This window comes from Onychostruthus taczanowskii, unplaced genomic scaffold (genome assembly GCF_017590055.1).
Source record: "Onychostruthus taczanowskii isolate IOZ18803 unplaced genomic scaffold, ASM1759005v1 scaffold126, whole genome shotgun sequence".
Lineage (NCBI taxonomy): Eukaryota > Metazoa > Chordata > Aves > Passeriformes > Passeridae > Onychostruthus > Onychostruthus taczanowskii.
The window spans coordinates 1,005,579-1,019,411 of NW_024498418.1; the positions used below are offsets into that span (position 1 = coordinate 1,005,579).

The following is a 13,833-nucleotide window of genomic DNA, read 5'->3' on the forward strand; positions in this document are numbered from 1 at the left end:
GCCAAGCTCACCAGCCCAGGGACCAGCACCATCACCAGCTGCTCCTGGCCACCATCCCCATGGGTTGGCCAGTGGCCACCTTGTGTCACCTGTGGGCGCCTTGGAGGGCCTTAGCCTTAGCCTGTACCCTGTCCAGCTCACCCAGGCCACCCCCAAGGGACGGTTTTGGGGTGCCACTGTGTCCAGTGCCAGCCCTCCCTGTGGTGCTGTGCTGGAGCAGGAGGCAAGTCTGTCCCTGCCCCTTGTCTGCGTGTCCCCAGCCCACGGGGGACAGGCCGGAGTGGCGTGTCCTTTGAACGGGCTCCAGCAGTAACAGGTGCTGGGAAAGGCGAAGTGGGCCGGCTCCCGCTGCTGTAAAGGATCCTCCTCTGCCCGGCTAATCCGGCTCCGTTACAGCCGCGGTAAAGAGGCTGCTCCCCGCGGCGCCGCCACAGTGCGGATGCTGCCCCCCTGACCACCCGCTGCACAGGACCCAGGTAACGGGGCCGGGGGGTCTCCACGGCTGCTGACTTGGGGCGTGGTGGTTGGGGTTCCTGCGGACAGTGGAGCCCCCAGCCCCGGCAGGCACACCTCCATGCCCACGGGCTCCCTGCGCTGAGCTGTGGGATGTGGGAATGCTCTCCAGGGACTGCTCTGCTACACCTCTTGTTCCAGCAGACCAGCAAGCAACTTCCCTGTTACTGGGATGGTCGCTGCTGGGTTTATTCTGGGGCTGGGCTGTCCCGGGCTCTGTCCCTGGTTGCACAGGGTGTTTTGGGACAGGGTGAGGAAAGACGACCGAGCACAGGAGGGCAATGGAGCCCAGGGCAGAACAGCGCAGGGGATTTGGGGATCAGGTGCTGGGCTGGAGGCCAATGCAGGTACAGGCACCAACAGGTCCCCTTGGTGGAGCTGGTTACCCCTGGGCAGGGGGCGAGCAGCACTGGCGGCTGCTGGGTGAGGGGGTCAGGGTGCCCCTGAGCAGACGGGGTTTGCCAGCATGGCTGGAGCTCCTGTGTGCTTCAGGGACAGCAATGGTGGGGCCGTGCCGGCAATGCTCACCTCTCCTGATCCCCACTGCCAGCCCGGGGCCAGAGCCGCTGTCTCCTGCCCTGCCACGGTGGGACGTGGCCTTAAATTGTCGCCCCGGCCGCGCCGCGCTGTTTGCACGCCGGGGGTCCCGGTGACAGGTGCGGGGTCAGGCCATCGATCAGTCACCGGGGGGGAGATATCGGGGCACAATGGGACGGTGCCGGCGCTGCTGGCCACGAGGGGTCCCTGGCTCGGTGCCACCAGCCCGGGAGCCGCCGGCTGGGGCACAGCTCCCGGCTGCATGGCAGCAGCACAGCTCATCCCGGCAGCAGCAGAGCCGCTGCCCGGGTCCTGCCGTCCCCTCGTGTCCGGCGAGCCCTCAGCTGCCGCTTTCTCTCCCGCAGGAGCCCCGCCGAACCGGGAGCACCGCAGGGCAGCCGCCTCTGCCGGGAGTGTCCCATGGAGCAGGGGGGAGGCGCGGGTGGTGCCGACACCGGGGGGACCGGAGGCACGGCCCCCCCCGAAACCGAGGGCAGCGCAGCACCAGCAGCCCCCCAGGCTGCCCAGCCCCAGGGGGGGACAGCGCCAGCCGCCACCGTGGCACAGGACACAGGCACGGATGAGCCTGGGCAGGAGAAGGCTGGAGGAGGAACGACAGAGCCGGGGCAGCAGACAGCCCTGGCTGCTCCAGAGCTCCAGGATGGACGGGAAGCAGCTCCAGGAGAGGAGGCTTCGGCTGTGCAGCGTGATGGAGGACTGGCAGCATCTGATGGAGGGCAGACAGCATCCCCTGAGGAGAAGGTGACACCTGCCACTGAGGCCCAGGGTGTAGGGAAGGATGAGAAAGAGAGGCCTGGGAAGAAGAAAGATCCAGCTGCAGGGGAGGTCAAAGGAGGAAAGGCTTCGGATACTGCAAAGGCTGAGGATGGAGGGAAGGATGAGCCTGTGGAGGGGAATGGCCTGGCTGTAACTGAGGCACAGGATGGAGGAAAGGACAAGCCCAAGAAGGAGGAAGCACCTGGTGGGTCACAGGCTGAGAGTGGTGGAAAAGCAGAGTCCACTGAGGAGAAGGCTCTGGCTGCAGCAAACTCTGAAGGAAGGAAGGCAAAACCTGTGGAGGAGACAGCCTTGGCTGCAGGTCAGGCTCAGGATGGAGGCAAAGGAGAGCCTGCAAAGGAGAAAATCACAGTGGCTGCAAAACAGGAGGTCCCAGCCACTGCTAAAGCTCTGGATGAAGGGAAGCAAGATGCAAAGGCAGAGCAAGCCCCAGCTGATACCAAGCCTGCAAAGGAGAAAACCACGGCTGCTGCAAAGGAGAAGGCCCCAAATGCTGCAAAGGCTCAGAATGGGAAGAATAAGGTGGTAAAGGCAGAAAAAGCCCCAGCAGTTAAAAAGGCTCCAGATGGAGGCAAAGAGGAGCCCACAAAGGAGAAGCCTCCAGCTGTAGTGAAGGAGAAAGCCATAATTCCTGCAAAGGAGAAAGCCCCAGATACTGCTAAGGCTCAGGATGGAGAGAAGGCAGCAGCAAAGGCAGAGAAAACAACAACTGAAAAAATGGCTCAAGGTGGAGGAAAAAAAGAGCCTGAAAAGGAGAAGTCCCCAGCAGCTGTGAAGGTGCAGGATGGAGGGAAGAAAACTGCAAAGGTGGAAAACTCCACAGTTGCTTCAAAGGCTGGGGATGAAGGGAAAGAGTCTAAAAAGGAGAAGATTCCGGCTACTGCAAAGGCTCAGGATGGTGGGAAGAAAGCTGCAGAGGTGGAGCCTCCCACACCTGGAACAGAGGCTGGGGACGGGGCTGTGGAGCCCACGGAGGCAGCGGCCATGGCTGCTGTGAATGCTCAGGGTGAAGGGGAGGAAGTGTCCAAGGGGACAGAGGGACAGCCACCGACGATCCCCGAGCCCCCGCGCCCGGCTCTGCTGCAGAGCCTGAGCTGCCCGGCTGCCTGCCACAGGTACCCACACCCTGCTGGGCTGGGGGGATCCCCCTCGCTGCTCCAGGGAGCCCTGGGTCTCTGGGTGCTGGGCTCGGGAGCTGCTGCCTGCGCTCTGCTCACCTCCCACTCCTGCTTCCAGGGAGGAGCAGCCCTGGGCAGAGGTGGCAGAGATGGAGACAATAGAAGAGGAGACCACGATGGTGGAGCCAAAAGAGGGTCTGACAGAGCCTGGCTCTGGCCCACCAGCCTTGGGGGACCTGCAGCCCCTGGAGCCCCCCGGCACCCCTCTGGAGAGGACATTGCCCAGTGCCACAGGGCAGCCCCCGGATCCTGCTGGGGTGGCAGAGCAGCCTGGACCTGGGGTGCAACCATCTTTGACAGAGGCAAAGCCACCCCCCAGCCCCTACCTCACCCCCGATTTTGGGAAGGAAGACCCTTTTGAGATTTTGGGTAAGGCCATGAGGTACCTGCCTTTTCCTTTTCCCCCGGACGCTCTGTGGAGTGACAGCCTGGGAACCCCTGGCCCTGCCTGCTGCCCACACTGCCCTCCATGCTGCCAGCTCCTGTCCTTGGCTTGTCACCTGCCTGGTGGCCTCCGAGCTCCCCTTTCACTGTAAACAGGGCTAAATACGTCGCATCCCCTCCTGGCCTGCTCTGGCCACACTGACTGTGAGGAAGAGGAGCCTGGAGAGTGACAGTGACTGCCTGGCAGGGGACAGCATGTCCTCATATCCTGCACTACTGTCCTTGTGGGGCTTGGGGGCAGCGAGTGCTTGTGGGGATCCCTGTGAGGCTGGGTCCTGCTCTGGCCTGGGAAAGGCTGGCTCAGGAATATGTGCACAGGGTGCCCTGTGAGCGGGATCTGTCCTGGGATTGTGAGCAGGAGGTGGTGGCATGGAGGGGGATTGGCATGGAGAGGGTGACAGACAATGACACGGCCTGGAAAGGGTGAATGTGACATGTGGGTTGGTGGGGGTGGCTGTCATCCAGTAAGGTGGGTGCTGTGGAACTGTGTGCCATGGAGGGGAGTGGGTGCCATGGAGCAGGGTTGGTGCCATGCAGCAGGGTTGGTGCCATGCAGCAGGGCATTGCTGCGGGCAGTAGCGAGGGACCCTTCAGGGGTTGCTGCATTATCCAGTGCATCCCCAGCACACAGCCCAGCACTTGGTACCTGGCCACATCCCGCACCCACAGCCTTGGCTGGGTGCCTGTCTTCACACCAGGGCAGCTCGGGGTACCCAGAGTGGGGTCCCCTGGAAAGCAGATTCCCTTCTCACCTCACCCTTTGTCTTTGGCAGACGATGTCCCTCCGCCGCCAGCGCCCTTCGCTCACCGCACCGTCACCCTGCGCTCCGCCAGCGTCAGCCCCCAGTTCAGCCTCAGCTCCAAGGACATCCTGGGGGGGTAAGGAGGGGGCCCAGTGCTTCTCCTGGCACTGTCCCAAGCTGCCCTCCAGCCTTGGGCAGTGGCCTTGCATTGGTGGGACTCCTCTGGTCATGATGGGTGGGTGTCTTGGGCAGTGCAGAGCAGCAGCACAGTGCGGTGTGAGGGTCCTCAGCAGCCTGGGTGGATGATGGTGAGGGCACTTCTCCCTCTCTCCCTTCCTCCTTCCTTCCACAGGGGCAAGTTTGGTGAAGTTCACACGTGCACAGAGAAGGAGACGGGGCTCAAGCTGGCAGCCAAAGTGATCCGGAAGCAGGGAGCAAAGGACAAGGTCTGAACGACGCCGGGCAGGTGGTGGCAGTGTTACACTCCGTGTGCCCCTGGTGTGGGGACACAGCCTGTCCCAGCGGCACAGCCAGGGCTGACACCCCATCTGGGGCTCCTTCTGCAGGAGATGGTGCTGCTGGAGATCGATGTGATGAACCAGCTGAACCACCACAATCTCATCCAGCTCTACGATGCCATCGAAACGCCGCGGGAGATCATCCTCTTCATGGAATTGTGAGTGCCTGTGCCTACCTTGGGGCTGTCCAACCCCAAAATGCTACATCCCACTCTGGCTCTGCTCAGCACCCCTGGAGCTGGGCCAGAGCCCTCAAGAGGGCAAGGAGCTCTACAGGAGGACAGCTTGGGGCAGGGAGTCCCCCCAAAGTGACCCCATGTCCATCCCCATGCAGCGTGGAGGGTGGTGAGCTCTTTGAGCGGATCATCGACGACGACTACCACCTGACAGAGGTGGACTGCATGGTGTTTGTCCGGCAGATCTGCGAGGGCATCCGCTTCATGCACCACATGGGCGTGCTCCACCTCGACCTCAAGGTGCGTGGCTGGGGGTGACAGTGGCAGGGGTGACAGGAGGACACTGGCCAGCTGTGGCAGGGATGCCTGTGGGTCAGCATTGCTCTGCTGTGGGTCAGCTGCAGGACCCACGGGCTGCTGGATCTGTGCAGTGGGGATGTCCTGTCTTGGTGGTGGGGCAATGGTCACCCTGTCCCCACAGCCTGAGAACATCCTCTGTGTCTCTGCCACCGGGCATATGGTGAAGATCATCGACTTTGGGCTGGCTCGAAGGTGAGGTTTTCTTTCAGCTGTCTCTCCTGCCTGTTCCCCTTCCACCCTTCATCTCCATGAGCCTTTGGGTACCAGGACCTGCTCTAGGCCATTATTTTGGCCATGGCACTCCCTGGCTAGCTGGCATCTGCTGAGAGAGGGGCAGTGGTTTGGGGGAGCAGCCTGTCCCCCTTCTGCTGACTTGCACCCCTCCTCGGCTGCAGGTACAATCCCAATGAGAAGCTGAAAGTGAACTTTGGCACCCCTGAATTCCTCTCCCCTGAGGTGGTCAACTACGAGCAGGTCTCCTACACCACAGACATGTGGAGCATGGGTGTCATCACCTACATGCTGTAAGTCAGGGCTGGGCAGGGGCTGCCCGTGCCATCTGGGGAGCTGTGGTGCTGGGGCACAGCTCCCGTGGGTGCAGAGCTGTCCCCAGGCACCTGGCTGCTCGGTGGCAGGTGGGGGGTCCTGGATGGGGAGATGGCTGTGTGGGGCTGGGGGCAGGAGAAGCTCAGTGTGGCTGCAGGCAGGACGGTGGCAGCACATCCCTGGAACATCCCTGGCCACACTGGTTCTGTTCCAGGGGGTGTGGGAGGTGCTGAAGCCTGAGAGCACCTGACTCCTCACCTCTCTGCACCCCCAGGCTCAGCGGCCTCTCCCCCTTCTTGGGTGACGATGACACCGAGACACTCAACAACGTCCTGGCTGCCAACTGGTACTTCGATGAGGAGACCTTTGAGAGTGTCTCCAATGAGGCCAAGGACTTCGTCTCCAACCTCATCATCAAGGATAAGAGGTGTGAGGCTGGCAGTGGCCGTGGGCTCCTGGGATGGGCATCCCCAGAGCTGGCCCAGGTACCACATGCTGCCTCTTCACCAGGGCCAGCAGCATCCCCTGGGTCCAGGACTGAATTAACCCCATGGGGTTCTGCCCCACTCTGATTGTCCCCAACAGAACCCTGTACCCCTGCAGGGACACCTGTCACAAGCAGGATGTGCTGGACCTCTCAGAGTCCTGCCCAGTCCCTGGGCACATCCTCCCATCTGGTTCTTCCATGCAGGGTTATGGGGTTTTGGGGCTCTGGAGTGGCTGCAGAGGGGGGTGGTTGGGGGTGAGGGGCTTGGCAGGGTTGACGTGGGCTCGTCTTTCCCCCAGTGCCCGGATGAGTGCTGACAAGTGCCTGCAGCATCCCTGGCTCAATAACCTGGCAGAAAAGGCCAAACGCTCCAACCGGCGCCTCAAGTCCCAAGTGCTGCTCAAGAAATACGTCATGAGGCGGCGCTGGAAGGTGCGGGGTCCAGCAAGGGCGTGAGGGTCACAGCTTCTGAGGGGGCTGGGAGGGGGCTGCCAGGCTCTGCCTGTCCTGGTGGATGGCATCTGGAGCAAGGAGAATGGCTCCATCTCACTGTGCTGCTGGCAGCTGGGACACAGGGCTGGGGACCCTTGAGCGTGGACGCCCCTGAGGTAACACCCCCATCAAGCACAGGTCCCTTTGTCATGGTTACTCCTGAGCCGATCCCAAGTGCAGGTTTTAGGGGCAGGAGCAGTGTCAGACCCCAGAGCGGGGTCTGGTTCAACCTTCAGTGGCACAGCCTTGCCAGAGGATGAGAACCTTTCCTCTTCCCTTTTACAGAAAAATTTCATCGGAGTGTGCGCTGCCAACCGCTTCAGGAAGATCACCAGCTCAGGGTCCCTGACAGCGCTGGGCATCTGAGCTGGGCTCCCAGGGGAGCTGAGGCCAGAAAGGAACCACTTGAGAGGGACCCCCACCCGTCTGGAGCAGCTGTGTCGAGCTGGTCCCACTGTGCCCAGGACCACATCACTGCTCAGTCTCAGACCGTGAGGCTGCTCCGGGGTGAAGGTTTCTGATCTCAGCTCTGGCCCTGCCCTGGCTGCGTGATGCCCGACCTGCAGCATCGCTGCTCTGCTCACGCTTCCTTCTCGTGCCCTCGGGGGAGGAGCAAGGCCATTCCGGGGTGATCCCGCTGCCTCGGCCACCTGGTGCTTGCTGCTTTTGGACTCAAATGTGCCCTCTCTGCCTGTAAATGCCGCAGCCCTGCCTGCCTTCACTGCCGCTGGCCCCTGCACTGCCCGACCTCCCTTCCCAGCTCTGTGGCTCGGCGATGATGCTGGAGGGCACCGCGGACCCTCACCCCCGTGCTTTGGCACCGGAGCCGGGGCTCAAGCACCTCCTCCTGGCCAGCTGGGCATGTGGGAGCGGAGCTGGCCCCGAGCTGCTGCTCGCACAGGAAGGGAGGAAGCAGCAAGCGCGCTTCCAGCGGCCTCCCCAGCTGGGAGCCAACGAGGAAAGAAGGAGGCTTTGTGTTCTTCCTGCCCTCCCTGCCCTTCGGTTCTGCCAGCGGGGGGAAAAACACAACCTCTGCTTCACCCGTCGCGGCAGATCGCGGTGAGCGAGGCGGGCTAATGCAGAGCAGCTGGTGCTCGCTCCCCGCTCCGGCCGGCACCGCTCACCCGACCACCAAGGCAGCGGAACTGCTCCCCCGCGCCGTGCGGGGGCTCCGCGGGACCGGCCGGGATCGGGGACCGGGGCGCTGCCCCAGCTCCCGCGCCTTGTCCCCATCCCCGTCCTCTCTGCCTGCACGCCTTGGGCCTCCCCGCTGCTGCCAGAGGATGGGCATCCCCTGGGGTTTGCAGCATCCAGCCTTGCAGGAGGGGATGGGAGTTGGCAAGCAGTCCCCCAGCTTTGGCTTTTGCCATGGCTAAGCTCCCCCAAGCCAAGGCTGTGTGTTTGCTCTGGAGCTGCCTCTGCCCTCTGTGCCTGCTGGAAAAACATTGGAGAGAGACATGGGGAATCATTGCTGCTCACCCCACACTGGCTGCAGCAGGGGAGGGGGCTTCAGGCTTGTCCCCATGGGGCAGCAGCCACAGCTGGTGGAACCCTGCCTCAGATTGGAGCCCTCCACAGTGCTCACCTTCTTGTAAATAAATGTACAGGTCTGCCACAGCCCACACCTGCCACGCTGGGGCTGGGGAGGCCTTATTCCCACCTGTGGGGCCTGACAGTCGCAGGATGAGTGAGATGAGGATGGGAGGCAGAATCTCATCTCTGGTAGAGGGAATGGGTCCAGGCTGTGCCGTGGACAGGGACCACCTGGTACGTCCTGGGCAGGGCTGTGCAGGCATAGTGCCAAGATTTCTGGTCTACACACCCAACAGCTCTGAGCACCCCAGGGGATGGGGGAAGGGAAAATGACTGGATGGATGGGTGGATGGATCAGCTGTCAGTCAGATGTGTCCTCACATCTTCAGCATCTGCCCCTGTCGGGTGGGATGCCCAGGCAAGGGCGGGAGGGAACTGGTGCTCCTTTGCCCAGGGGAGCTGTGGCTGGCCCTGAAGTGGTTAAGGCTGCCAGAGCCCGGACTCCGGCCGCAGGCGTCCCTCCCAGCCGCTTCCTGCCGGCAGCCTTTGACCGGTTCCTGTCGGTGACCACCCCGCAGGCCTGGACGCCAGCGCAGCCCCATCTGGTTTGAGTTACGCTCCACGGCGGTGACGTCTCCTTCCTGCCTGGCCCCAGGAGCCGCGCGTCGCCCGCTCCCGGCCCTGGCCCCGGACGGCCACAGGGCCCTGCTGTGGGGTGGCCACGGGGCTTCCAGATGGACCGTCAGCCCTGGATATTCCTGGCACCCTGAGCTGCTGTAGGGGATCAGCTCCTGAGCACTGCCCTGTGCCTGCCTGTCTGCAGCAGGGGGATGCACAGACACCAGCACATCCCAGGGTGTGGGACCCCTACTCCACAGCCCAGTTTGGTTTCTCCAGTCCTCTCCTTCCTACCCTGGGACCCTACAGAGACACACACTGGGGCTGGGTGAATGGGGCCACAGGGCTGACACCCATGGAAGTAGCTGTGATCCCATCCTGTGCTCCCAGCTGACAGCTCATGAGTCCCTGAAGCTGCTTGGAGTGGTCAGGTCCCACTGGGGCCGAATGCTCCTGGTCCAGCCCAGGCCACGACAGCCAGGTCTATCAATTATGTGTGGGGTCCTCACCACCCCACAGGTGCAGGCTGGATGTGCACACGTGTGTGCTCAGCATCCATCCCCGGAGCCTGGAGCAGCACATTCCCCATGCACCCTGTCCCTGCGGCACCCACCCTGCGTGCACAAACAAGGATCCCCGCAGGCGGTGCAGGGAGGCAAGGGGAGCGGGCAGACCTCCGGCGCTGGCAGCACCGCCGGCAGCGGCAGCAGGTTCGCCCCTGACCGGGTGCAGCAAATCCCGGCCACGGCACGGCCCAGGATGGGAGCGGGCGGGGGATCAGGCCACCCACAGCGAGCCGGGAGCGAGCCAGGGAGGAGGCAGAGCTGGGAGAACAGCGGCTCCATGACCGGCAGCCGGGGCGAGAGCGGGAAAGGGGAGCACGGGGAGAGCGCATGGCTCCGATCTGCGCTCCCGGGCAGTGCAGGACAGCAGTGCCCATCCCTGCTGCAGCTTGGGGAACAGCGGGATGCTCCCAGCACAGGGACCCCATCTCGGGCACAGCATGGGGCCGGGGCCCTGCGTTCCCAGCCGCGGCGGGCGATGGGCCCGGCCACGCTGCGTGGGAACCAGACGGCCCCGGGCACGGCTGCGGCGCTCGCTTCCTCCCGCGCCCCCGGGGACCGTGCGAAGGAGGGGGCTGAGGTCAGCCGCGCTCGCCGCCGGCCGCTCCGGAGACGCCAGCATGATGTAGGCGCTCAAATATTGTTTTCCACTGGGTAGGGGAAAAAAAAGGGAGTAAAGAGAGGCCCAGCAGGGCTGAGTGGCGGTCCCCGATGATGAAGGGCGGCCCCCCTGCTCTGCCCGGGGCTGGGACACAGCCATGGCCCAGCAGCAGCCGTCTGGGGGCTGATAAGGGAGCTGGCGTGGCCGCGGTGCTCCCGGTCCCCGAGTGACGGCAGTGTTCCTCCGTGCCCGCACGGCCCCCGCAGAGACCCCCGAGACTGGCCAAACTGGAGTCCCCCTGGCCTTGGGGAGCTGGGGGGACTTTGACACAAATTTGGTTCTCACATCAGCACAGAGAGCCCCTGCCAGCCCTGTGTCTATCCTGGGGCTGGCTGTGCCATGGGATCTGGATGTTGCTGCTCCTGGGGAGCTCCCTCGCCCAGCCTGGGGTTGGCAGGATGGGGGGTGCAAGCACAGCCCCCACTTTTCCAGCATCACTCTGGACCCATTCCAGTGCTCAGAGGTGCTGACTCAGGTGTCCCAGTGCTGTGTGGGAAGGAGCCAGTGGCCAGGTCCCATCCTGGGGCTGTGTGGGACCCTGCCCACTCCAGTGTCCCTCAGTTGGGCCAGTTGGGGCACATCCCTGTGCCCAGCCCAGTGTGAACAGCGGTGACTCAGCTGGTGCCTCTTCACTGGCAGCCACCCTGCGTGATTCAGGTCGGAGGAATCCACTTTCCTGGCTGTTCCCATCAGAGCTGCAGCCCCTGGCACAGCCCATCTTTGGGGCTGCCCTGGTCTCAGAGTCTGCAGGGACTAGTTGGAATTCCAGCCAAGCACTGACACAGCTACAAGCAAGGACAGAGAGGGGAGGGAGCCCTGTCCCCCCACAGTAGAGCCTCCACACTGTGCCACAACCTCTGGGTCTCTCTGGGGCAACATGGGTCCATTTACAGGGCCACACACTGAGGCTGGCGCCACCTGTGCCACATGTGACATCCTGTGAAAAAACAGGAACCTGGGAGGGGTCCCAGGCCCAGGGAGGTGACAGTGGGGCTCCGCTGGGGGATAACTTCTGCTGCAGCACATCCCCCTGACCCCCAGGGGCAAAGTTCCCCCTTCCCATGAGATGGCACTTCAGGGACTCCTGGCCCCACACTGTGGCCAGACCTTGTCCCCAGCATCTCCCTGGGACGCAGGACCTGGGTGTAGGTGCCCTGACCCAGGCCATGCCCCATCCCCACGTGCCCTCACCATCCAGTCAGTGATCACTGACGGAGGGACTGGTGGGGATGGTGGCTGTGCCAGGTGGCCTTGGGCACATGTGTCCCCCAGCCAGCACCTTGGGCTGAGGGTCCCCAGCTTGCCCCTGCCCACTGCCCACCTCGAATGGGGCACAGAGACCACAGAGGCAGCGTTGGGGAATGTGCTTTATTAGGCGCTGGGTTGTCCCGGGGTGGGGAGTCCCTCACTCGAAGAAGAACATGCCGGGTGTCCGGTAGAGGCAGGGGGGCAGCCCCAGGGGGTACCCGTTACCCCCCTGCAGTGGGATCGTGGTCCCCGGCCCCCACGGCTCCTTCTGCTCACCTGCCCGTGGCCCCATGGCCCCGAAGGCTGGCTGGCGGGGGGCGCTGGGGGCCTGGGGGGCTGCAGCCAGGAGATGCTCCAGCGCTGTGCCGCAGGGCCGCTCCTTCACGCAGAAGCTCAGCGCCTGCACCCGGCACTGATAGCTGCTGCCCAGCGCCTCGGGGCCCGGCCGGCTGAAGGAGCCGAACACGGGCAGGTGGGGCTGCGTGTAGCCCTCTCCCTCCAGGAAGCAGGATGGGGAGGGCTTGCCCGTGCCCAGGAGGTTGCCAGGGAATGCCGGTGCCACCTGCCCGAACGGCTGACACGGCCCCAACCCAGGGGCAGCCAGCTCCTTGCCCTCCAGCTGCTCTGGGGGGGTGTCTGGGGTGGCCGGCGAGTCTTGCGGGGGGTCCCTGTGCTGGGTGGGCAGCAGGGCGGGCAGCAGGGCAGGGTGCTGGTGCTGGGCCGGGCGCTCGCTGGGCAGTGGGTACTGACCTGGCCGGGGCAGCTGCAGCGCCGCCGGGAGCCCCCCGAAGGCAGTCTCCTTGGGCGGGCGACTCTCGGGGGGCGTGAGGAACGGCCCCTTGGGCTGTGCCACGTCCGGCAGGTACAGGCAGGGCTGCCTGGCCTTGGGCGGCTGACGCCGGGCCCAGGGCTCAGCACACCCCGGCACGCCGGCACCGTCGGAGAGAGCGGCAGGGCTCGGCAGGCGTCCGGTGGCCGACGGCGAGCTGTAGCCCCCCTCTGCCTTCCCCTCCTCCGGCAGCGGGGCGGCGGGCAGCCCTTGTGCCTGCTGTCGGGGGGTCTTCCTGAGCCCCTCGTCCCCCTCAGTGCCTGGTGCATCCCGGACACCCTTCTTCCTGGTGAAGCGCCGGCGGCGCCGCAAGAAGCTGCCGTTCTCAAACATGTTGTAGCAGTCGGGGTCGAGGGTCCAGTAGTTGCCCTTTCCCGGCTTCTTGTCGTCACGGGGCACCTTGACGAAGCACTCGTTGAGGGAGAGGTTGTGGCGGATGCTGTTCTGCCAGCCCTGCTTGTTCTCCCGGTAGAAGGTGAAGCGGCCCATGATGTAGCGGTAGATGCCGCTGAGGGTGATGCGCTGCTCGGGCGCGCTCTGGATGGCCATGGTGATGAGGGCGATGTAGCTGTAGGGTGGCTTGGTGGCCTCAGCGCTGGGGAAGGCTCCGCCGGCCGGCTCAGGGGCCGGTGGGCTGCGCAGCGCCGCGTCGCCGACGGGGAGGTCCGGCTGCATCCTCCCTGCCGGCCCCGCCGCTCCAGCTCTGCCGCTGATCCCGCTCCGCTCTGCCGCTCGGCCCCGGCACGGCCCGTTAAAACCCGCCGGCCGGCGAGGGGGCGGCGGGCCCCTCCTCTGAGGGGCCGCCCAGGGCGGAGCAGGACTCTGCCGTCCAGCACTGGTCCCTGTGGACAGACAGATGGATGCGCCGCCAAGACCTGCGGCCAGCAGCCAGTGGCCCCGGGGTTGGCACGGCTGCGGCCTCCCCAGGGCAGAGGCGGGCACAGCCCCCCGCTCCCCCAGCCCTCTTTCCCACGGAAGGTTCCCATGACCTGGTTCTCATCCTGCCCTGCTCACGGTGAGCAGCCGGGCTCTGGCTGGGGCTGGAGCAAGGCTGAGTGAGGGATGATGGCAGGGCTGAGGTGCTGCCTGCCCTCAGATCTGCCCATCTGCCCCCTGCCCACCCCAGTGCCTCAGCCCCTGCCCCCAGCCTGGCCTTGTGCTGGATCCTGTGCCAGGTCTCTCCATTGTGCCAGGTCCCTGCATTGTTCCCAAAACTCTGGGCGCAGCACAGGCCCCGGGAGCTCCATCACCTTGTTCATGAGTGTAAACTGAGACGCAGGTAGTGACTGCCTTTGGGACAGCCTTCTGTGTTGCCAGGTCATTAGAGCAGCTAACAGGCACCTTGCTGCTGCCTTCATCCCTGCCAAGGGGCTGGGACAAGGGGCAGGACAGGTCTGGAGCCAGTGCTGGGACAGAGGGTTGTCCCACACTGTGGCTGGGGCTGAGCTAGCTTTGCTCACATGAGGCTGTGTCTGGACTCAGCTTCCCCAGCCACCCGTGCTCCACTCAGACCAGCACCAGCCCCTCACCCCAGAGCCAGCCCCCAGCACCCATAGGAAAACACAACCTTTATTTTGAAGGTTTGCAAC

At 64.4% G+C, this 13,833-nt stretch overlaps 2 protein-coding genes across 2 annotated transcripts; one reads left to right on the forward strand and one right to left on the reverse strand.

The window, feature by feature from the left end:
* The first annotated feature begins 398 nt into the window (after positions 1 to 398).
* On the forward strand, positions 399 to 9,555 carry MYLK2 (myosin light chain kinase 2). The gene is made up of 12 exons (XM_041396225.1): positions 399 to 476; positions 1,416 to 2,963; positions 3,085 to 3,395; positions 4,244 to 4,349; positions 4,566 to 4,659; positions 4,780 to 4,889; positions 5,066 to 5,207; positions 5,389 to 5,459; positions 5,663 to 5,791; positions 6,088 to 6,240; positions 6,600 to 6,732; positions 7,078 to 9,555. The coding sequence occupies exons 2-12, from the start codon at positions 1,471 to 1,473 to the stop codon at positions 7,156 to 7,158; spliced, it is 2,823 nt and encodes a 940-aa protein (XP_041252159.1). The 5' UTR covers positions 399 to 476; positions 1,416 to 1,470; the 3' UTR covers positions 7,159 to 9,555.
* A 1,602-nt stretch (positions 9,556 to 11,157) lies between these two features.
* FOXS1 (forkhead box S1) lies at positions 11,158 to 13,192 on the reverse strand. Its single transcript, XM_041396198.1, has one exon. The coding sequence runs from the start codon at positions 12,917 to 12,919 to the stop codon at positions 11,573 to 11,575; it is 1,347 nt and encodes a 448-aa protein (XP_041252132.1). The 5' UTR covers positions 12,920 to 13,192; the 3' UTR covers positions 11,158 to 11,572.
* Positions 13,193 to 13,833: the final 641 nt, after the last annotated feature.